Source organism: Knufia obscura (genome assembly GCF_036327395.1).
Source record: "Knufia obscura strain CCFEE 5817 isolate CBS 148926 chromosome Unknown scaffold_2, whole genome shotgun sequence".
Taxonomy (NCBI): Eukaryota; Fungi; Ascomycota; class Eurotiomycetes; order Chaetothyriales; family Trichomeriaceae; genus Knufia; species Knufia obscura.
In genome coordinates this window covers 2,543,884-2,566,105 of record NW_027042688.1, presented here as the reverse complement: position 1 = coordinate 2,566,105, position 22,222 = coordinate 2,543,884, and the positions used below count along the sequence as shown (strand labels likewise).

At 51.3% G+C, this 22,222-nt stretch overlaps 11 protein-coding genes across 11 annotated transcripts; 6 read left to right on the top strand and 5 right to left on the bottom strand.

Moving 5' to 3' along the window:
• Positions 1–1,165: 1,165 nt before the first annotated feature.
• PMZ80_002801 (uncharacterized protein) lies at positions 1,166–2,863 on the top strand (the record flags this gene model as incomplete). The annotated part of the gene is made up of 2 exons (XM_064871233.1): positions 1,166–1,446; positions 1,501–2,863. 2 exons carry the CDS (start codon positions 1,166–1,168, stop codon positions 2,861–2,863), a joined length of 1,644 nt encoding a protein of 547 aa, XP_064733686.1.
• A 1,137-nt stretch (positions 2,864–4,000) lies between these two features.
• Positions 4,001–4,745, top strand: OSH6_2 (Oxysterol-binding protein OBPa; the record flags this gene model as incomplete). Its single annotated transcript, XM_064871232.1, has 4 exons — positions 4,001–4,103; positions 4,157–4,262; positions 4,309–4,419; positions 4,469–4,745. 4 exons carry the CDS (start codon positions 4,001–4,003, stop codon positions 4,743–4,745), a joined length of 597 nt encoding a protein of 198 aa, XP_064733685.1.
• A 64-nt stretch (positions 4,746–4,809) lies between these two features.
• Positions 4,810–6,010, top strand: OSH6_1 (Oxysterol-binding protein OBPa; the record flags this gene model as incomplete). Its single annotated transcript, XM_064871231.1, has 2 exons — positions 4,810–5,354; positions 5,401–6,010. The coding sequence occupies 2 exons, from the start codon at positions 4,810–4,812 to the stop codon at positions 6,008–6,010; spliced, it is 1,155 nt and encodes a 384-aa protein (XP_064733684.1).
• A 578-nt stretch (positions 6,011–6,588) lies between these two features.
• PMZ80_002798 (uncharacterized protein) lies at positions 6,589–9,670 on the bottom strand (the record flags this gene model as incomplete). The annotated part of the gene is made up of 2 exons (XM_064871230.1): positions 6,589–8,450; positions 8,512–9,670. 2 exons carry the CDS (start codon positions 9,668–9,670, stop codon positions 6,589–6,591), a joined length of 3,021 nt encoding a protein of 1,006 aa, XP_064733683.1.
• An 864-nt stretch (positions 9,671–10,534) lies between these two features.
• Positions 10,535–11,659, top strand: PMZ80_002797 (uncharacterized protein; the record flags this gene model as incomplete). Its single annotated transcript, XM_064871229.1, has 2 exons — positions 10,535–11,178; positions 11,233–11,659. The coding sequence occupies 2 exons, from the start codon at positions 10,535–10,537 to the stop codon at positions 11,657–11,659; spliced, it is 1,071 nt and encodes a 356-aa protein (XP_064733682.1).
• Positions 11,660–11,717: 58 nt separating this feature from the next.
• Positions 11,718–12,464, bottom strand: PMZ80_002796 (uncharacterized protein; the record flags this gene model as incomplete). Its single annotated transcript, XM_064871228.1, has 1 exon — positions 11,718–12,464. The coding sequence occupies one exon, from the start codon at positions 12,462–12,464 to the stop codon at positions 11,718–11,720; it is 747 nt and encodes a 248-aa protein (XP_064733681.1).
• Positions 12,465–13,149: 685 nt separating this feature from the next.
• PMZ80_002795 (uncharacterized protein) lies at positions 13,150–14,418 on the top strand (the record flags this gene model as incomplete). Its single annotated transcript, XM_064871227.1, has 1 exon — positions 13,150–14,418. The coding sequence occupies one exon, from the start codon at positions 13,150–13,152 to the stop codon at positions 14,416–14,418; it is 1,269 nt and encodes a 422-aa protein (XP_064733680.1).
• A 580-nt stretch (positions 14,419–14,998) lies between these two features.
• Positions 14,999–16,624, top strand: PMZ80_002794 (uncharacterized protein; the record flags this gene model as incomplete). The annotated part of the gene is made up of 1 exon (XM_064871226.1): positions 14,999–16,624. One exon carries the CDS (start codon positions 14,999–15,001, stop codon positions 16,622–16,624), a length of 1,626 nt encoding a protein of 541 aa, XP_064733679.1.
• Positions 16,625–17,049: 425 nt separating this feature from the next.
• PMZ80_002793 (uncharacterized protein) lies at positions 17,050–17,586 on the bottom strand (the record flags this gene model as incomplete). The annotated part of the gene is made up of 1 exon (XM_064871225.1): positions 17,050–17,586. One exon carries the CDS (start codon positions 17,584–17,586, stop codon positions 17,050–17,052), a length of 537 nt encoding a protein of 178 aa, XP_064733678.1.
• An 816-nt stretch (positions 17,587–18,402) lies between these two features.
• Positions 18,403–19,302, bottom strand: PMZ80_002792 (uncharacterized protein; the record flags this gene model as incomplete). The annotated part of the gene is made up of 2 exons (XM_064871224.1): positions 18,403–18,770; positions 18,858–19,302. 2 exons carry the CDS (start codon positions 19,300–19,302, stop codon positions 18,403–18,405), a joined length of 813 nt encoding a protein of 270 aa, XP_064733677.1.
• An 857-nt stretch (positions 19,303–20,159) lies between these two features.
• PMZ80_002791 (uncharacterized protein) lies at positions 20,160–22,133 on the bottom strand (the record flags this gene model as incomplete). The annotated part of the gene is made up of 2 exons (XM_064871223.1): positions 20,160–21,754; positions 21,809–22,133. The coding sequence occupies 2 exons, from the start codon at positions 22,131–22,133 to the stop codon at positions 20,160–20,162; spliced, it is 1,920 nt and encodes a 639-aa protein (XP_064733676.1).
• Between the last annotated feature and the right edge of the window lie 89 nt (positions 22,134–22,222).

Sequence of the window (22,222 nt, the reverse complement as noted above, 5' to 3'; positions counted from 1 at the left end):
GAAGTGTCGGTGGCTTCTGAGGCTAGCATGCCGTGATACAGAAAGAATGAAATCCTCCAGATACGGCATTCTGATTGTTCGGCGATATGTGCTGCCAAATGATTCTGTACTAGTCGGTCGACGGTCGTGGTCGGTGTAACACTGCCTTGGATTTGCGAACTAAACGAGACCTGTTGGCATTTACTGCTTTTATTAATCACCGACTTGGTTCAGCATATACCATAACCCTACTACCATCAACTTCTACTTCTTCGGAGCCCGAGTCCTTGTCCATGCCCCTGTTATGCGTAATTTTGTCGCTACCAAGGTCTGGGCTGGCATGAAGCGGCATTGTTCTGTACGAAGCACGATCAATCCTTTTCGAGGCGCGGCCTCTTGTATGCAAACGCTGAAACCCTGTGGGCACGCTACATGATTGAATCGGGTTTGCTTTGTGCCCAGTGCTTATGTGAACGACAATATATGCTGATTTGAGCCTTCGTGATGGACGAACTGAGCATGTCACTCAGGGTTACGGAGTACGAGCGACAGCGAGCCTTTCAGGCTGTCACGGCCGGCAGAAACGCTCCAGAATGCGGTATTTTCCAGAGCCCGTACGGCCCGATTGGCTTAATTTTGGCCCAGTGCAACGTCCTTTGCCTCATTTGTGATGGCCTTGCTGACAGGCTCAACCACCAAGCCTCATGCATCGAAGTCAAACGGCGTCGAGCTCTTTCGACTTCTCCGCCCGGCCTTCAGGCACGTGTCTCTGCTTCGAGAGTGACGTTGATGTCCGGCTTATTGTGAAGTGAAGTGGTTTGCAATTATTGTGCTGCTATTCTGTGGTCTTTGTCCGAAGACAATCAAAAGTCAGTGTTTCACGATTGTTTCGGCAATAGTGGGTGCTGATCATAACCGGTTTGCGTCATCGTCGGTTCTCTCAAGCCGACAACCGCCTGTTCAAAATTCCTGTTCGCTGTCTCACTGCGCTGGGCAACCAAACAGGCATCGACTACTTGTTGCTGTACCAGAGTCGCCAGAACCATTAGGACTTCGGGTGGTACTCGTACCTGATTGACATCGCCTTAAATCCTAGATTCGTCCTCCACCATGCTACCTCAAATATCATAGCGACTAAACGGACCCAAGCACATTCTCGTCGCCGTCATCGCGGCCGCCAGCCAAAATGCCAACACCACACTTTCTTCATAGACAGACAAGCAGTTCTAGTCATAGGACACTCTCTGGCTTCATCGCCCAGACTATTTCTCGTACAGCCTCGCCGGACAGCAAAGCACAAATACTATCAGCCGCCAGGCCCATCGAAGAAGAGACGCTGCCTAAATATAGCCCACAGACATTTTACTCTGCGAAGATTGGCGAGAAACTGAACGATCGATATGAGGTTGTCGCAAAGCTGGGGTATGGCATGACTGCCACAGTCTGGTTGGCTAAGGACCTGCATGCGTAAGTACTGCCTTGGCCTGCAGCTACCGTACGCCGCATACTAACTTGGTGCAGCTCAGCTGGCAAAGGCGCTCGGAAATATGTCACAATAAAGATCAATGTCAACACCCTTACCGAGGATTTCCTAAAAGGCCGAAGAGAAATAGCACAGACGTTGATGCAAACCAACAGCCGGCACCCCGGGTACACTCACGTGCGATTCATGCTGGACACATTTAAAATCAAGTCAAAGTACGGAGACCACCTGTGCATCGTGTATGACGTCCTGCGGGAGCCTATAGACGAGTGCCAGGAGAAGTTCCCTCAGGGACTATTTAACAGTGATAGACTTCGAAAACTCCTTCCCGCTCTCCTGAGAGGCTTAGACTACATGCATTCGGAATGCCATGTGGTACACACAGATCTAAAACCAGACAATATCATGATGGGCTTGGGAGACGATCCTAATGGGGTTCTCGACAAGTTTGTTGCGCATCAACATGCACATCCACCGCCGAGAAAGGCCCCTGACAGCCATGATGGACATATAGTGTACAAGTCTAGCAGTGACCTATTACTGGTCGGTGACGATGATAAAGGCAAATCAATCACAGATGCCGCCTTAGCTTCGGCCAAAATCACAGATATCGGCCTGGCAGAATTTGGTAATCGCGGCCCGCAACACAAACCAATCCAGTCGAACGCCTTCACCTGTCCAGAAGTTTTGCTTGGTGCTGGCTGGTCGTATCCGGCAGACATCTGGAATCTTGGGGTCATGATGTGGGATATAGTTGAGACTCAAGGTTTATTCGATCACATCAATACTGCGCCTGGCAAGTATCATGCCAACGAGCATCTTGCACTGATGATCTGCCTCCTGGGACAGCCCCCAAAAGAGTTGCTGGATCGGGGTTTGAAAACTTCCAATTACTTCAATTACGACCGCGAGAAGGAGGAATATGTCTTCAAGAGCCAGAAACTGGTTGACAAATGGTTCATGGATGTCAACTGGGACAATGCAGTCCACCGCATGCAAGGTGCAAACAAAGAATCATTCATTGACTTTGCGAAGAAAATGATATGTTGGCTTCCTGAGCAGCGGTGGACGGCAGCTCAACTGCTTGAGCATCCTTGGCTCAGCTCTCAACCTGGCTCAGTCACATGCACTTGTCAAGACTTTGAGCAAGCTTCACGGGTCATCTCCGAAGGCAGAAAAGCAGACACAGGAATGGAGAGACAACGATCGAGTACTGCCAATAGTGTTGCGAGCAGCGCACAGTATACTGATGCCGAAGATTACTTCTCTGCAAATAAGCAAAACGGGCTGGAGACACCACCACGGCAAGGCATATCTCAACGGAGCACAAATACCAGTATCATGAGTGTGGAGGCGCTGAAAAGCAATTTACCGAGTCTTGTTGTGACTCCTTCAAAGTAGGACTTGGAGCCTGTCACGGAAGACTTGGAGCCTCCATTACCCATCCCGACGCGCACAACATCGATCTCTTTTCGACAGCGATTGAGACCTTGGATGAGACGAAGTTTGACATCGCCAGCTGATCTGCCACAACAATCAGGGCCGAACGGGTCAAAAGCATGAGGGAACTGGCAGCATAATGAACTGATGATACATACCCCTTCTGAACCGGGAAGACGACGATTCTCGAAAGCATTACATACGGCGTAAGTGGCAGGGCTCCGATTTGATACAAAAACTCGGCAAGGGGTGGTACTCAAGGAGAGGGGTGCTCTGCACAATGGTTACTTCCTGCTTTGGCTGTTTCTTTAGCATCACGTCGCGTGTGGAGGGTGGCGTATGGTGGGCCAGAGTCGAGCTGGAATTGAGGTGATCTCATGTTTACATAGTCCTTTCTGTAGCCTTTGAGCTTGGACATAGATCGACGTAGTGCTTGCAATACAGATCGCTGTTGCGTCTCGCAATCCCTCAATTGCCAACTTAAACCTAATGCTAAGAATAAATTCTCGGATGTTGGCGGAAGCCGAATCTCAGCTGAACGAACACCTCAACCTTGATAGTCTTGCCGCACGTGGAGAGGCAGACCAGTCAATGCACATGTCTACTCGAAAAGGCGACATACGGATCAAAGGGAGGTAAGGTACTTTGGAAACCGAATGCCGCGTCCCCCATGGACGGTCTGGGCATTGTAATACGCGGACGAGGGTCACGATCCTTTACCTGGCAGATGACGTCGTGCCCTGACACCCCACAGCAAAGGTCCAGCTGCTTTTCGCATCATGCCTGACTGTGCTTCGTTTACAGCGCATGGAAACCCGCGATACCTATAGGACTATTTCATGTGAATGGCGGATGCCTTGCTGAACCATACCAAGCTCTCATCTCGCGAGCCTCCCTAGACCCTCCCCCACTAGACTCTGTCCACCTCTCCAGAAGCAACAAGAAAACGGCAGTGACAGCCCACCTTGATTCAGGAATCCGCTCCTGCCTTTGTCTCGCCAAGTGACATTTCAGTCAGGCTTCAGCCATGAAGCACTCCATCACAGGCCATCTGCGGCATCGCAGCGAGTCTCTCAAGAGTACAACATTCCGCCCACCATGAAGATCAAAGAGGCACTAACAAAATGGAAAGGTCGATCTTCAACAGAGGAACAACGAGACGATGAGGATACTACGGTCGTTGAGCCAGATCAGAATAATGGTATGGGACTCAGAGATGGAATAGTCCGACCCACGAGAGACTGACGAGCACAGTGCTCTCACATATTATCTCCCAGCTGCGCCCGGGCGCCGACCTGTCCCGGATAACCCTCCCTACCTTCATCCTCGAGGAGAGATCGATGCTTGAAAGGATAACGAAGTACGTTGGAATCACATTGGAGGATGAACGGAACTAAAAACACCAGCTTTATGGCACACCCTGAGGGCCTGCTGCCCATCCCCACCATCGACGATCCTCTAGAACGCTTCCTGTCTGTGGTCAAGTTCTACCTCAGTGGGTGGCACATCAAACCACCGTAGGTTCTGGTTGCCTTGTATGGAGGAAGTAATACTGATCCGGCATAGAGGAGTCAAGAAGCCGCTCAACCCGATCCTGGGCGAGACATTCACAGCCTGGTGGGACTACCCAGACAACACGAAAGGATATTACATATCTGAACAGACCTCACATCATCCACCGAAGTCCTCCTACTTCTTCATGGCACCCGAGCATCACATTAGGGTAGATGGCACTTTAAGACCACGGAGTAAATTCCTCGGCAACTCAGCAGCCAGCTTGATGGAAGGCATCTCATACTTGCGGTTTACGAACCGCGGCAAGAGCAAGGGTGGAGAGAAATAGTGAGTATACACCAGCACCGGAATAGACGGCACTGACATCACGTAGTACCCTCACACAACCCAACATGTACGCCCGTGGCATCCTTTTTGGCAAGATGAAGTACGAACTTGGTGATCATTCCTATGTCCGATGTCCCGAGAACAACCTCTCTGCTGATATCGAGTTCAAGGTCAAAGGTTGGGTTTCGGGTGGCTACAACGCAATCGGCGGCTACATCAAGAACGACAAGACCGGCGAGAATTACTACGAGCTTTCGGGAACATGGACCGGCGAGATGTTTGCCAAAGACCTGAAGACAGGCAAAAAGATACCCCTTTTCGATGCAAGTCATGCCAAGCACACCCCACCAAAAGCACGACCGCTCGAGGAGCAAGGAGAACGCGAATCGCAGAAACTGTGGCGAGAGGTCTGCAAGGCCGTACACGTTGCTGATCACACTGTGGCGACTGAGGAGAAAGCAAAGATCGAAGACAGACAGAGACAGGAAGCACATGAAAGGCAAGAGCAAGGCATCGAGTGGCAGCCGAAGCTGTTCAGACGGGTCGATGCCAGGCCGGGCGGCAAGGATGAAGGGGAGGAAGACTTAGAATGGATCATTGATGCTGATATGTGAGTTGTGCACAACTTGCCTAAGAAACAAAGCTGACCAAAGAAGTGACCCGCATGCAAAGCCGGACCAGATCGTCCAGCAAATACTTTCGATAGCACCGATATTGCCTGGACAGAAACCTGGTCAACAGAAGGCACCACAACGGCAGACACCACAGCAGCAATCTGCGCCAGGATCAGAGCCAGCGCCGGCACCAGCCAAGAAGGCTCCATCGATCAAGGAGCAACCACAAAATGACAATCTCATCGATTTCGCCGCTCAACCTCACTCATCGAGCTCTGCAGCATCACAGCCTCAGCCACCAATGTCTACGACCTCGCAGCCACCGTCGTCAGGTCCCGCACCGTCACAGCCACGATCGATACCTCCTTCAATGCAGCAGACGAGCGCAGACCCAATAGCAGGCAACCCTCTGCATCCGACCTCAAACCCAAAGCAAGTGCCTATCCACGAAGCGACAACAATAGGAGTCCCAGCCGGAAACCCACCAAGACAGACGAGCCTAATGGACGAAGACCAGCATTTGAACGATAAGATGGGTAGCATGAGTATGCAGCAGCCGTTGAATCCGACATCCCAGGGTAGCGGGATACCGATCAAGCGGACGGATACAGAGACGAGCGATACGGAGGTGTTTGTTGATGCGCAGGGTTAGTTGCAATGCTTGGCTTGAGCTTCGTATACCACTTAGATCACAGCGAGCGCACAGAAAATGCATAGCAGCAGCAGCAGCAGCAGCATTCAAGGCGCGAATTAACTTGGCAAGATATAATTTTCAGATGCATTCAACTGCTCAAACTCGTCTATAGAGTCATGTGGTCTGTGTCCATCGGACCACTGGTAGTCCAGGGACATCTTCGAACCGCTCTGTCCGCTTCTGCACGGCGTACTATGCACATCATGTCAAGACTCTGCAGCCGATCTCCTCGAATACAGACAGCGAAGACTAGCCAAAATCCGCTGCTAGGCTGCCGCCAAGATCAACCATCGTGCCGCTGTCGTAAGAAGAGATGAAGTTCGCCTCTGTGCCCGACCAGTTGTTACAAGGACCCTCAGTTAACGGCTGTTGACAATATAACCGTCCAAAATACTCCGTTGCACCATCTCAGTGTCCTGTGCCGAACATCAGAATGACCGCTGCCCGTAGCAACAGAAGACGTGTCGCTCACCTCGAATATGTAAGTCGAGCAGTATTTGCAGACACAAACCTACTGTGCATTGATTGTCACCGTGTTATTCTTCCTCTTCCACTTCCTCGAGCACTGAGGTGTCCTCGTCTTGCTTGAATTCTGACTGGAAGTAGACGACCAGATTTCTCAGATGGACTTTCCCTTCGATCATGCCGAGATCCTTGACCTTGATATTCCAGTCAATGCTCTGGGGTCTGTCGAAGTGCAGCCGGCTTGTCCATGACAATGTCTCGCCCTTTGCCATCTTCACAGCTATGGGTGACTTAAGGAGTTTGGGCTCGTTCTTGATAGACTGCGGTTTGTTCTGGTCATCGTAGATAATGGTGTGGGCCAGTTGTTCCTGAGTGGACATCTGCTTGTTTACAAGCCCGCTGTCACCGTAGGAATTGATCGGAATAGCCCAACAGTAGCCATTTCTTGGTTTGACTATGACGAACCGTCGTAAGTGGCTGAATATCTGCACACCATTGGTCGTTACAGTGTTTGTGTGGAATGGCTTGTCAAGCTTTCTTGAGACCTTAGATTGATTCGGTCCTTCGCTCTTCCCAGAGTTCTCGTGCCAGACCATCGCAAACACACGTCCTCGCACGAAGAATGCCCTTGCTTGTTGACCTTTACGGACGTAGTAGGATTTGTTGAGCTCGTCTTTCTGCCCGTACTTGCCGTACCCAGCCAAGGATCCCGGTCGCGGCCCCAATTGGTCCTTCTCGTGACCAATAGCTCTTGAATTCTTAATCAGAGGCGGTAGGTCCATAGACTCAATTATGGCATCATCTGATAATAGCGTGGACATGCTAGCAGCCGGCGAAGCAATAACGGACTTCGATGCATCCGACGATCCCGGAGTGACTGAAAATCCAGGCTCTGAAGTTGCTGCCGACAAATATTGAGAGCCATAAGTAGAGTCCTCCAGGAATCCATCGTCCCAGTGCAAGGACGTGCTCATGTCTGGATTTTCCCTGTAGGCATAAGGAGCGGCAGAGATACCGGTTGCCATGGTCATCGTATCTGCATAATGGCTTGTGTCTGGACGCGTCCTGAGACCTGAAAAGTGGCGTGGCACAGTACGGGGAGTACTCGAGAGCACGCCCTCGCTCGGCTCATGCAACCGTGAATATGGGAAGCGATTGGGCAATTTTGGAAGAGCTGACCGGGCAACGGCAGAAGCCATGTTCTCTTTTGCTAGCGTAGCTGTTGTAGTAGTTTTTGTTGACATTGGTGACTCAGCAGCATGAGTCAAAACGACAATCAAGTCATCGATGTCTTGGTCGAACCCAGTTTTGCTGTCCGTTCGATGCACAACACGTTCTAGCCATTGTTGGGCTAAATCGGGCGCAAGTTCCATCCTCTGAACTCGAGATAGCAGAAGCCAACGCTCGGCAAACCTCCGTGCAGTCGAATATCTGTTTTTGTGCAGTGCCTCAAGGGCCGAATGCCGAAGGATGGCTACGTCTTCGCGCCAAATACCAGGATCCTGTTTGCAGTAAGCCGCACATTCTGTACGAGTGTCGAGCTGTGTGAAGGCCATCAACTTTGAAGACATGGGTGGCTGTTGAACCGCGTGACGGCCGCCGGACCTCTGGACCGCCGTCTCTGTAGGACGCTTGAATGTTGTAGCCAACCTGGGAGTGTGGCGGGCACGGCTGCCTATTGGCGTTTCCAATTCAAGTTGTACAGAGCCACCATGCTCAAACAAAACGGGCTCTGGCTTCGGTGGGGAGCCGTAGTCGCCAGCATAGTAGAGCTTCACTGATGTGGCACGCAAGTCTTCTTTGATTGCTTGAAGGCACGCGTCTATTGGCATAACCAATATTTTCTGGAAGGCGTCCAAACCGATCACGGAGCCGATGACCTCCCCCTTTTGAGCAGCAAAAACCCAAGCTCCGCTGTCTCCGATCGCAAGACCTGCAGCTTCTGTTAGTAGCTACCGGAGGGCATGATGATGACTTGATACTGTCAATCTCACCTTTTGTGTTTTCCATAGACACTCTGTATGCGTCTACAAATTGCATGGTCGACGCGAGCATAACCCTGACTGTCCCTCGCTCCAATTGTCCCCACGAAGGCTCGTGGCCGAGCCGTGTCATAGCAACACCCACTGATTGCCGGTTCCCTGTTGCCAGGCTTTCTGATCCTAAGTATTGTGTCAGTTGCGTTGGATAGGGTAGCCTCGGTATCGTCCACAAGGGAGCGCAGTTGTATAACCTCGCCTGCCGTGGGTCGAAATCTAGCTCGATCAAAGCCCAGTCGTGGTTGCTGCCACTGCTCTGATACGACGTCGTTCTGACGCGGCCAAAGTCAGCCCACTGACTGGGATGATCAGAGCTATAATAGCTCGCGATGTTCTCGAAGTGCGAGTCTTCAGGTGACTCTGGTACCGTACTACATGCTTCATCACTGTCAGCAACACTATCAGTATCTGAATTGTCGCTTTCACTGTCACGCGGCGGGTGATCGCTGTCGATCAGGGCTCCGGCTCCATCCCCTTTCTTCTCATGACAGCCAGCTGTGGCGTCGAAGGGTGTGAAATCATCGTCGTCCTCGCAGAAATGGCCTGTCGTAAGACCATAATGGGCAAACTTCCCAGGTTCCGGCTCGATTGTTATCAGGCCACTGAGTGTGCTGTAGGCAAACCCATTCTCTTTCGGTCGACGCAGGAGGATCCCACAAGCGGACCGAGCTTGCGTGACATTTGTTGCATCCCAGTCTCGTGCAGAAATTTGCACATCCCTTGAGCCTGCTGCTAATAGTGTGGTTTCAATCACCAATACGTCGAAAGCAGGCAGCAGTGTGTTCTGAGGTCTCAATTCGTCGACGATGTCGCGCCGTTCGAAGTAGCGCCACACAGTATTGACTGCACTGCTATTGCACGAGACCAGAACTCCGAGGCGTCTAGCAATTTCTGCGACAGAAAACCCACACTGTTGTATGTTTAGTACCGTGATCTTTGTTTTGTGTTTGCGCAAGTAACGTGGCAAGCCGCTTTCAATGAGCCTGCGCAAATCATCAAAACGACTTTGCTCTTGGTCAGGAAAAGTTGGCGTGATTTCCCGAAGTTCGCTCTTTTGCCTACTCGACTTTCGTCCCTGTCTCCTCGAGAACACCTCGCGAAGGTGAATAGACATAGGACGGCTTTTGTCGATGGTAATAGTTCCTGATCTGGTGTACGTCGAGGACATGTTAGAGGACTACCGCTTCATCTACAACTCGCACTGAATCATGATCGCGACGAGAAAGGTCGAGTATACGCAGGCCAGCTTCAGGTGTCGATAGTTGTTCTCAGACGAGCTCTTGATCCAATTCATGGCGCGCAGGATCGTTCATGCCGGACAGCCAGTCGGACCATTCAATCGTGGCTGCGCAGCAAAAGGAAGGCCTCGGGCATGTTTTGCCTTCATGCAGGCTTGGGAAGGCAAGATTCATAAACCATTCGATGTGGACACTTAGTGATAGGTTTGTGCCTAACGCAGGGTTTCCGACAAGCAAAGTGACTTACAGGCGACCGAATGATGTTACGGTGGCTTGAGAAGCATGCAGAATCGAGGCTTAGGGGCGTGCATAGCCTTCGTTTGTCGCTACAGACTACGATAATACACGAATCAGCATCTGTAACGCTTCTTGGCTGCAGGTGAATAGCAGATGGCCCTCTTTACCGGTACTGGAGGTCGAACTGGCAGAACAAGTCCGCCTTGTACAGCGCCTCGATTTGCAGGTCAAATTGTGTCGATATGGCAAGGACAGGAAGGCTGCTGAATCCAAAACCACGATGGATCGTCTGTCGCTCATTCGCCAGTTCTCTCGACCTATGTGATCTAACAGACACCTGAATCCGTTCACGACTTATAGTAAACCATTGCGGTGATCATTCTGTCATGCAGATCTCACGCAGGCCCCTAAGATCGTTTCCGAACGACCACGCCTTTCGCCTATGGGCATGTCTCTGGGATATTCACCCTTGTACAAAGGGAGCTGGCGACCATCAGACTTGCATGAAGCAGAATTGCACTGACCAGCTTGAAGCACGACTTGGTCGACATTTGCGCTTCTACAAGGGACTTACAGAGACGTACTTAGTGAACCCTGCACAAGGGCAGCCTGCTCTCGACACGCATGATGAAGTCCTCAGGCTCATATGTGCTCTGAAATCTATGCCGGACCGTCCAAGGCAAGAGGTCGTACGAGCCTGCTTCAACATTCAAGCCGGAAACTCAGGCTCATCAACTAGCGACCAGGAGCGTGCGCTTGACATCGCGGTTAGAGTCATGATCATGATGAACAGCCGAACCCACGGTTTCTCTCCAGGGATCCTAGAATCTGGCGGGTATCAGTCAGGATGGGTGCATGGTCACAGCCTAGCACAATTCATCGAGTCCTCTTTTCCGGGCACAAACCCCCAGACCTGGGACCAGATGCAGGCCGCTGACGACGATACAATCTCAGCAATAACAGCCCAACGTCTTGTCAAAAGAGCAAGACTGTCGTTCGAACCAACCGACGACCTGCGCAAGCATCTGGAGCTCGATCGCAAGAGTGGCACAGTTTCAATTTTCCATCATGCGGCTTTTCTGAAAGAGCATCTGAAATTGACCAAGGGCCTACCTATGGATATGACGGTGTCGGACCAGCTAAGAAGGTTAGTCACTAATAAATCTACTACTAAATAGTCAATAAGACTGACTTCTTCTAGGGGTGCCATACCCAGATCGTTGGCTCTGGAAACTCTCGTCTCCATACAAGAGGTACTCTTTCCGCATGATGATACCAAGTCTCGAGACATCCTCCGAAATCTTGTTGATCTGAAAGATTTCGATCCCGAATGCCTTTTATTTGATTTCAGCACGATCCGGGAAGAAGACGAGCATCATGTTGAATCTCGGCACTTCGGTGCGCGACTGATGGCCTTGCGTGACGAGTTAGAAAGTCCCACGCCGCGAGGTTTCCTGGAAGAGTGGTTGCAGAGGAAAAGCGGAGCTCGACATATCATGATGGCAACACTTATCGGTGTTCTGGTTGCGGTCCTCTTGGGCTTCTTGTCTCTCGGGGTGGCTATTTTCCAGGCTTATGTTGCGTATCAAGACTGGAAGGATCATGGTTCGGGTAGACCTGTCGTATAGTCCTGAACAATTGTCCAATACTAGCTGTGCTCTCTATGTATTCAGGTTGAATTCTAACTTATATAGCCGATTCTTTCGGCAGGCTGACGCCCGATATGCCCTCCAACTCCTTCAGCAGTTTCTCCTGCTTCTCTTCACTACCCGCATCCTTCTGGTAACTCCTCTCCTTACAGTGATACCAATGTTTCCCACTTTGGACTCCACCCTCTGCAAGCATTACATATGTGTCAACGGCGGCATTGATATCGTCACTTGCACCGGCACCACCCATCTTAGTTTGGACCCAGCCTGGATCCAGAGACGACACCTCGATATTAGGCAACTTCCGGGCAAACGCGAATGCCATCATCGTGTTGTGCAGCTTCGAGTCACCGTATCCGCAGCTCTGGATGTTCCTCAGACTCGAATCACCGCCTTGATGCAATTGACTGGATAGGAACACCAGCCTCTTCGGCGGCTTCACCAAGCAAGCAAGCATATACGGAGCTAACGTGTTCGTCGCGAACAAGGTCGGAAGGCCCTCCGGCCCTTTCGAGCTAGAAGGGATATGCATCACACCTGCATTGTGGATTATGGCGTCCCAGGGACCTTTATCGTTGAGTTCCTTGGCGAGGCTCTTGGTTGCTTCTGTGCTTGATAGGTCTGCGATGATCGCATCTTCGGCACCCGGACAGGCTTTTTGAGCGTCGCTGGCCCGTTGGGCGTTGCGGCCGTGGACAGTGACTTTGTGGCCGCGGCTGATCAGGGCGTTGGCGGCGCGGGCGCCGAGGCCGTCGGAGGAGCCGGTTATGAAGACGCGTGCCATGTTGTTTGAATTGGAATGAGATGAAGGTGTGTAGGGACTTTGTTCTCGGTGGGGGACCTACCTTTGATATTTACGTCTTTGCATTTGCATCATATTTGCGAAGCATCATTGCCATCGTTGCGCTCATCGATCTCGGATTTAGGAGCTAGGGGAGGGAGATTGCACGATATACTAGTATGGTCACGTCATCATAGACTTACTACGGACAAGCAGAAACATGTGTATAGCAGTATAACGTGTTTCACATTCCGGCACTCCTACACGTCCTTAGTGCAGTCCAGTCCAGCTTCACTTCACACTTCATCCTTCACCGGCGCGCCTTCCTCATCCTCATACTTCAGGTCGTTACTCATCAACGTGATGGACCTAACGTGCAACATCATGGCACCTTCTGCGTCTGAGACTCATCCGCCCGACGCGCTTGCCTTTCGATTGTGCCAAAGTGCAAGGTCTATCAGACATGGCAGGCACTGGAAGAATGAAAGTGTCAGAGACGAAATGCGTAGTGAAAATCTCTGGATTTCCAACACTTACCTGTTGTAGCACATTCTAGCCATTATCGATACTGCTGTATCACAGAGCTACAAACAGATCAGATCGTAAGTAATATTTAATTATTTGTTCTTGTCGTTGCATCCACAGTCGTTCTCATTCGCCATAAGAATCCGATCTATCGTTCTACAAGATGGATCAACAACTTTCCACGAGAGCTGAGCCCGAGACGACAGCATCTCAAGTCGTCCGTGAACAGACGCCTGAACAGTCAAAGAGTGTTAACAGCAAGGACAATACCAAGCTTGGGAAGGAGCAGGAACCAATCATTGCAGACACAGACTCGGCCTCAGAGTACTCTGAAGACCGGGTTCTCGAAACGACGACAGAACAAGCTGATGAGCACGATCCCAACAATTCCGTTGCTGGAGACGCACCCGAGGGCAGCAGAGAGGAGGGTGATGACGAAAGTGATGGAGAGGACGATGATGACCACCATGACCATCACTCCCACAACATGGATCGAGACCCCGAAGATGACCCCGAAGACGATCTTCTCGTTCAGCCGAAGACTAGGTTCAACAATCGTCCTCATGGTCTCTTCGAGGACCTGCGCAAGACCCTCGGCTCGCCATTCAGAGAAGAGACCAAATGTCCTATCTGCAAGGAGAAGATCATGCCGTACCACCGCACACTTACGCATCTGGCTTGCGACTGGAGTTTTCACCGATCTTGCCTGGAAACATGGCTTCTCGCCAATCCAGGGGAGCAAACACCTTGTCCTATCGATCGCAAGCCTCTTCAGATGAAAGAGCTATCTAAGAACAAATCGAGATTTCTCACGCCAACGGAGCGCAAGATCCAGGAAGCATGGCCACGGTGTTCCTGCCATCTGTGGCCGAACATAGTATTTACGCCAGAAAATGCACTGCATCGAAACCACTTTTTTGAGGGACTTCCTCCAAGCGCAGATGTTCACACGCGTATGGCGGCTATCGTTGTCGCTCACCTCATCGATTGTGCTCGGTACGGTCTCATATTCAACTTCCCTGGCTTTGATGGGCTCATGGACATCTGGCACGATCTTTTCTACCGCACACCCCCGCCACCTCATCCAAATGCCGGAAACAGCTTCTTTGAGATGATCATTGCACCAGGGATTCCTGTTTATCTGGATCCTGCGCAGGTCAAGGAGATTGCTGCTGGTCGATTTCGCAGGCTCGAGACTGTGCGAGACCAACTGCCTGGCCTGCGAGATGCGATGGGTGAAGATCGAGTGGTGGAGTTCATTGGAGCGAGAAATGAAGCCATCATGGCGATTCTGGGTGGCGCTGAGGATTGGAACATGAGTTTGGAGGCTGTTGAAGCACGACAAAGAGTGCTGGAGGACAATCTACAAGGTGATCAGAACAGCAAGCGAGCAGCGGTGAAGATGACTCTGAAGAGAGTGGTAGAAAAGTGAGACCTTGGTGGACTTATGGTTAAGCAGCCATGGAGACTTGCCAACACATGCCAAGCATGCCTGAGCATGATTTTTGAATTTTGCCGTTATTGGTGAACATCCATGAGCAATACAAGGTGCTTTTGGATCACATTCTCGCTTGACATGACAGTGATGGTGATGAGCAAACAATCGAGTCTGTCTACATTTACTGTCTACGGCAGCCTGCCATCGCGGAACATTCCTAATGGCCTTCGGCCGATCATGGGTACTTGTGATACCATGTGTTGCACTCAGCGTTGCTCCAATAAGCTGCAGGCACATTTTCGAGATATGGCAGGAGCGATGGAGGAGATCGGAAATAATCCTGAGGTGCTCCTGCCTCTTCCCACTCCGCTTGACGTGCACCTAGCGCGTGCCTTCCGTCCAGAGGTAACAAAATCCTTCACCTTCAGTTTCAGCTTTGGGTTTGACTTTCGCCTGCCCACCTTGCTGTTCAACACGTGGCTTCTGGCAAAGCTGCGAGATATCTTTACACGGCAAGACCATCTATGCTGTTCTTCACGTGAGTTCTCATACATCTTTATGCTAACAGAAAGTGATGTTAGGCAGGATCTCGCCACGCCGCAACGACGGCAACGGCCAGAAACAAACAGTGCTGCAAGGTCGGGTGCAAAAGAGCTATTATCAAAGGCTTCGCCCAAAGAGCCATCGACTGCTGCAGGGTGCAGGTTCGATCAATTACATCGATACTGAACGCTTGACCTTTTTCGAGACGTCCATGCTACACATACTGTCGTTCGCCCAGAAGCTGCTCGATGTCTCAAAAAAATGTACGTCGGAAAAATGCCAACCACAAACATTGCAGGAGGTTCAACAGCCCGCAGTCCAACCGCAGGATATCCAAACAACCAAGGCTTTCACGCAGTATGCAGTTCAGCACGAAGAGAAGGGCAACGGCTCCGTGCCAGTAGATGTGGAGAACAAGTCATCGAGCTGGTCACCTTTTGCAACCAGAGCGAAAGCAGCGGGACCCAGCGTCTCCTTTGCTTTCATACCACGAATTGTTTCTGATACCATCGTCAGTGCAACAACCTGGAAGCGGACCCCATTGTCTGCATCTGTGAGCGAAGCCGGCCACGATAAAGCTGCCTCAACTTCAATAAGCAAGCCTCAGGAGGAGCAGAATGTACCAACCAAAGTCACAACTGCCGTTACAACGACGTCCGTACAGCTGAAAGCGCCACAAAACACACCCAGCGGCGTATTCCAGACAACGAAGCAGCCCACGGTCGAAGCCAAAGTTATCTGTTCGACTAGTACAGCGTTGCAGCAGCCTACGGCAACTCAAGATGCAGCTGTCGAAACAGCTCAAGGCACGCAGAACCCCTTCATACAGAGCAATGTCACCACTCTGGCTACAAAACTCCCACAAGGGCAGATTACTCCTCAAAGTGCACCTGTCCAAGCTGCCCAAGCCTCTGTTGCAGTTGGCCCTCAAGTGAAAGTACACCTCAGTGCACATACCGCCCCCGCGGCTCAGGGCATACAGCCAAGTACTGCGATTGTCCAAATTGCGAGCACAAAGACATGTTGCGGCGTACCCCATTGTGCCGCTGCACATTTTCACAAGCCGTCGACGGTCAAGAATCCATTCGCGGCATCTCAGGAGTACCCCAGTACGTCTGCTCAAGTATATTCCTTGCAGTCGATACGGGAACCGCACGCAACCACTGTAAGCAAGAAGAGGACCTACTTCGACTATGACAGTGACAGCAGTTACTACGGGGAAGCCCTGCATCCGAAGAGGTTGAAGTACTCCGACGTTCAGATCAAGGAGACGGAAGTTATCGAGATCGACGACACACACGATACTTACCAGCCACAAGCTGTCGTCTCCTACAAGGAAACTCAACTCAGTGTCTCGACTTTGCCGCCCAGCTTTAGCAGGCATGAGCTGCATACCTTCGGCGTTGCATTGGTTCACCTTCGTCACGACACCTGGATCGGTGACGGCGAGTACCCACATGAGTTTGAGAATCGTGGCGGTATACTGTTAAGGGGAAGGCCTCCCTATCAGAGTTTTCCATTGTTGCCTCCCGGCGAGACCTACAGCGGTTGCCAACGTCCTGGACCGGACAGAGTCGTGCTGGATGGCGATTACTCTTATGCAAACATTGTTAGACACGACGATGATGTTCAGGGTGGCTTCCGTCTGCTTGGCTGAGTCTGTGTAGGGAATAGATTGGGTGACACGTCCCAGCCAATATATGCGTGGTGATACGCCATTAGGTGGCTTGTACGACTAGCACGGCGGGTATAGGTATGGAGGAGGAGGTAATACACTTTAGCTGACAAGGATTGATGAGCTGGACGTACTCCAAGAACAAATAATGCACATGCAAGGAACAAAGTCATGCGAAAGTACTTTCTATTATGTATGACTCAATATGCAAACCAGCCCCCAAATCAACGAGCTAATTAGTGACGCCAATGATGCTTTTGTCTTCGTTCGTGATATCAAGAAAGTAGGAAATAAGAACGCTTTTCAGAACAAAAACACCCCAACACCATCGCTAGTCCGACATTCCGATAATGTAATCCCACAAATCCGACATCGACATCAATTTGGAGCATCTCGGGCGGACCCCGTCACTTCTTCGCGCCACCTCGGTCCGCCCAGATAGCCTTTCCTGCCTGCTTCACCCTCGCCAGCATCTTTGCTCGCTCAGCAGCCTTGAAGCTAAGACCGGTGGGGTCACTGTTGCTTTTGACGAGTCCCGGGGGGTCGCCATTGGTCTTTCCTCGATCCAGAGCCTGACCCTGAGCTTGAGCTGAAACTGGTGCTGGTGCTTGGTTCTGACCTGGCGCGCCCCCGACAACACGTTTCTTGTACTCGATGAACTCGTAATCGGGCTTCTCGTCACCGAGGTAACCCTTCCATGCTGACCACGTTTCGTTCGGGTATTTGGGCTTCGGCATAGGCGGGAGTACGTCTGCTGAGCTGATTGCGGATGGGGTACTGGGAGTGCCGGTTGAGGTTCGGGAGGAGCGGGTTGTGAAGCGTGAGGGGCTGGCGGAGGCGGAGGCGGATGTGGAGGGTGTGGTGGGGGTGGCATTCGGGGTTGAGGCTGGGGCCCCCCCCGAGGGTTCTGTAGGGTGAGTTGTGTTTCGTGGTTTTGACGACATTTTGGTGCTGTGATAATTAGACTTTGATATGAGTATGGTGTGCTCCCGAGTCGTACCTTCACTTGCTTGTGGTAGTCTTGGAAAGATAGTGGTATATGTGTATATTGGTCAAATTGAGCGGGCAGGCTTGATTTAAGTACTCTGAATGACAGGGACGCGTGACTGAGTTTGCAACTTCATTTTGATGTCCCCCGTCTTCCAGACGCGCCCGTTTGCAGTGCGTGCTGGCTGCTTGGCACCGCTGCAGTAGTGTTTCACGCCGCCGATGACTGTAGTTCCTGTTTGGGGAAAAGTGCTCAGAGACAATGAGGTTGGTGGCTGGGACACGAACTCGTGGAAAGGAATGCATTGCCTGTTTGAGTAGGAATGAAGGTGAGCAGATAGAGGACGTTAGTGACGTTGGCGGCAAGGCGTGATGCGGGCAACGAGGGAAGGAAGATGTAGCAGGTGGGAAGGTAGATGTACCTTTATTGGGAGGTGAGGACACAAAGTGTCTCGTATCTGATCGAAGAGGTATCATCGCCAACACCGAACGAGCGATTCTCAGCGTCCAAACAGGCTCCGCACGGAATATCAAGCTGGCCGCTCACGTCGTCACTGGGGGGCACGCCAGTATCGTACAAAGAGCGATCACTGGAGAGACGTTAGTCAGTATATTGACGTGGTTGCACGAATATGCGGAACGTTCATAAGTATCTAATCTCGCATGTGGGGAGTACGCCAGTTCTTGACCTCGTTGCTTGTGCGGCCACGTTGATATTCCGCGCGGAGACAGGCTGCAATATCAGTTATCCAGTATCTTCCGCACTCACCGACCTAAGCGAACTTCGAGCACCACCCAGCAATCTTCTTACCAATATCATCCGGATCCTCAACACAATACCAGTGACCCATCCCTTTGACGACATCCATCTTCTTATCACTAACGCCAGTCAAACTATCGTGGATAAACTGGCACCCGCTTACCGGCGCACTCTTATCGACTTCGCCAGCAATGATGTAGATGGGACATTGAACAGCATCGTACTTTGGCGATTTGGCGGCTTCAATGGCTTTGCAGTTTGCGCAATAGCCTTCTGGGTCTTGAGACATGATCATTTCTCTGATAAATGACTTTTGAAGTTGGGTCGTGGAGGGACCTGTTGCTGCGTTGGGGATCGTGTTGGCCATTGTTTCGATTCCGCCTATGGGATTTATCAGTACTGCGCTTGGCCCAACAATGGATGGTCTTTTCCCAGCGACTCCAGAAGATAAATAAATGGGAGACTCACCCTCAGTCACAGTCTTCACCCTCTGCACAAAAACCTCAGCAACCTGGGGACTAGGATGCACAGGTCCAATGCAGATTGCCGAAATGATCCTCCCAGCACCTTTCTTGCTAGCAGCAATAGTAGTCGGTACCATTCCACCCATAGAGTAGCCTACCACCACCGCCTTGTCGACCTTCAGGTAGTCCATTAACCCAAGCACGTCATCAGCGATCTGCTCAATGGATGTGTCGGGGTGCATATCGCTGAGGTACTTTGATCTGCCGGCGCCATAATTGTCGAATGTGATGCAGCGGTAGTCAGTAAGGTATGGCAGAATGGGACCATAGTAGTTCTGGGTAGAGCCTAGACCGTGAACAAGGACGATAGCCAGAGCTGTAGGTGAGTTTGAGGATGAGGCGTAGTCTGTGTAATGCAGTTGTCTGCCTTCTATCTTTGCGAAGGGCATTGTGGCTGGGGGTTGTGAATGTGATAAGGAGTAGGGGGAGTTGTGAACGACCGAAGTTATGGCACGATCGAGCGGTCCTCAGCTGTGGTACTGTGATTCTTTTGTTGTTCTCTTGCGGTTCCCCAGCCTGTGTAAAGTAGCTACGAGAGAAAGAACAACACTAGAAACGAGGATCAATATAAATCACTTCCAGCAAGAATTTGGCGAAATCGCTGGTTGAGTTTCATCATAGTATGTCGGGGTTCATCGCTCCTGCTCGGAAGCAGGATTCGGGTAGTGCACATGTGAATCATTCATGGCGGAACACGGGAGGTTAGAAAGGGCAAATGCCTGGCGATAATGCCTAATGTTGTGGTAGAAAGTGCTTTCTTCGAACAAGCAGAAGACAGCTGCATTGTTATGACGATCGCAAGGACTCATCGTCGATGGATGGATGCACTTGAAGATGTGATTGAAAGGAGAGGTCCATGAAGAAAGTGCGAAGGAACTGTATTAACGTCGCGACCAGAAAATCCCCCCCTGAGCGCCCTAAACTTCACTACTGTTAAGCATGCCTAATAGAAACCACGTCACAGGTTGGAAGCAACATCAGGATAATCTTCACACAAACGATCTCTGCAATTGCTGTAAAAGCTATGTAGCTCGAAATGCTCATCCAAACACCAGCCATCCTGTTGTTGAGTTGAGCTCGGGGTATCATTCGAGAAAGTTCATCATCCATCGTCCACTCCAGTCATCAAAATGAGACGAGACACCTGCCTACAAAATACAGTTTACATGTGCCCTGCCAGTACGCCCGTGCTATTATCATAATTCATGCCGTCGTACAGTGTTTCGATCCTCGATACAGAAAGAAGTCACGCCCTCAGAGCAGTGACTGCTTTGTGCACTTCATCGCCAGCAACCTTCTCCCACTTGGCTTTGCCTTCGAGATCAAGTGCTTCGAAGTCTCCGATCTTTTCATACAACATGCGTGACACATCACGGTTGATTCTGGTGTATTCATCTTTCGAGATTTGCTGTTCATGATAATGTGGCTTTAGTGCAGCGGAGACCAGCTTCTGCACGTCAGCTTTATTGGCCGTAACTGTTTCTCGGGTTGGCGAGGTTTCGTTGGATCGTGCTCTTGATGCCGAAGAACTGGCAGCAGCGATGGGTATGCGAGGTCGACGAGGTTTCGGTCTGGCAATATTCGGCGCAGGCAGTGCTCGATGACCATTTTCTCGCGGTGGTGATTCTGGACTGTTAGCCCTAGGCTCGGGTGAATGTGACCTTTGAGGTGAAAAGCCAGCAGGAGGGAAAACAGGTTGGATGGTGGACGAAAGACCAGGAGGTGAGCTTGGCCGGAACCCGTTCATCGGTGGCGGTGTGGCAGAAAGCGCTCGAGGTGACGATGGATTAGATGTGGCAGGTGATGAAGGCCGTGGTGATTGTTGCTCAGCCGGTGGACTTGCAGGATAGCGTGGTGATGGTCTGTGTGAAGGAGGGCCCGATGGTCCAGGAGAGTCTTCGACTTCTTGAAGCAGAGACTGAAGGAAACTAGGCGCAGCAGAATCTAGTACGGTCCTTGGTCGAGGTTGTGGAGTAATGCGGCGCGATGGGGATGAGCGCACAGCTGCCTGCGGTCGACGTTGTGGTTGCGGAGCAGGAGTACTAGTCCTGCGTCTCTTCACTTCTCGAGCAGGTGAGCTAGACACTTCTCGTGCTGTGACGGGTGAGGATGTCCTAGACTTGCGCTTTCGTCTCCGCGTGGTGCTTGGTTCTGGCTGCACACCGTCGCCTCGAGCTTCTGCAAAGGCGTCCCAGGCAGCTACCTCTTCTGCCGACTCCTGAGGAGGTGCTGTTCGTGCAGCATGGCGTCGACTAGTAGTATTGTCATCGAGGATAGTTGACCCGATCTCGCGGAAACTGTTCCCAGCTCCTGCTAGTTCAGCAACTCGCATGCGTCGTTCCCAAGCCTCGTGTTCTCGACGGTTGGTCTCGACAGCTTGCCGGTGGCGTCTCATAAGAGTTGCTGGGCTTTCGTCCTCTTCAAAGGGAAAGTCGAGGTCCAGACTGAGACCTGACCACACGGACTGCCAGACTTGATTCCAGCCATCATCATGTGTAGCATTGTTAACCCTCCTTCTTCTCTCCATGCCCCTTGTCCTATTTCTTCTTCGACCGACCTGACCACGGCCGCGTCTCGAGGTTCGTTGCTGTGGATCTGTTGCTCGCTCCGAGGCGCAGTTGTCGCAAAACCATGATGTGTAGGGCACCTCGTCGACATCGACGCAGTAGGTGTGCCATAGCTTGCCACAGCCGTCGCAGTACATCAGAATGTCTTCGTTATCGCCTTCGCCGCACACTTGGCAGGCTTCTTCTTCTTCATCCGGGACTTCGAGGAACATGGAAGGGTCGACATCTGCCACCTGCGCCTTGTCTTGCACAGTATATGATGAGATAAGATCGCCTATTCGAGTAGTATTAGTGACATTTTCTGGTATATGGTACCTAGAGAATCTACCTCCGATATAGTTGGTCAATTCGACCAGATGGAAACTTGCACGACATATCGGGCAACTGTTTGCACGTTCAACCCATGGTTTCAAGCATTCGTTGTGTAGGTCGTGACCACAGGGTTGTAGATGAGCAATAAGCTCAGGCGGACTTGTTATTGCATTGTCGACATTGTCGTTGGTGGTGGTGAGGACTCGAGCTGGGCTAGTGGCTGCGCTCTCAGCGTTCTCAGCGGCTGCCGTTGGAGACTTGGCAAGGGTCGTGGATTGCTCTGCAACTCCATCAATACCGGTGCTCAAGTCTCCTAAGCAGACAATGCAGGTGTCTGACATACGAAGACTTTACACTGCAAGGTGTACGCAAAAGTGAGCAAAAGTGGTGGTGGTAGGCGTGGTTGATTGTTGAAGAGTTTAACGAGTTG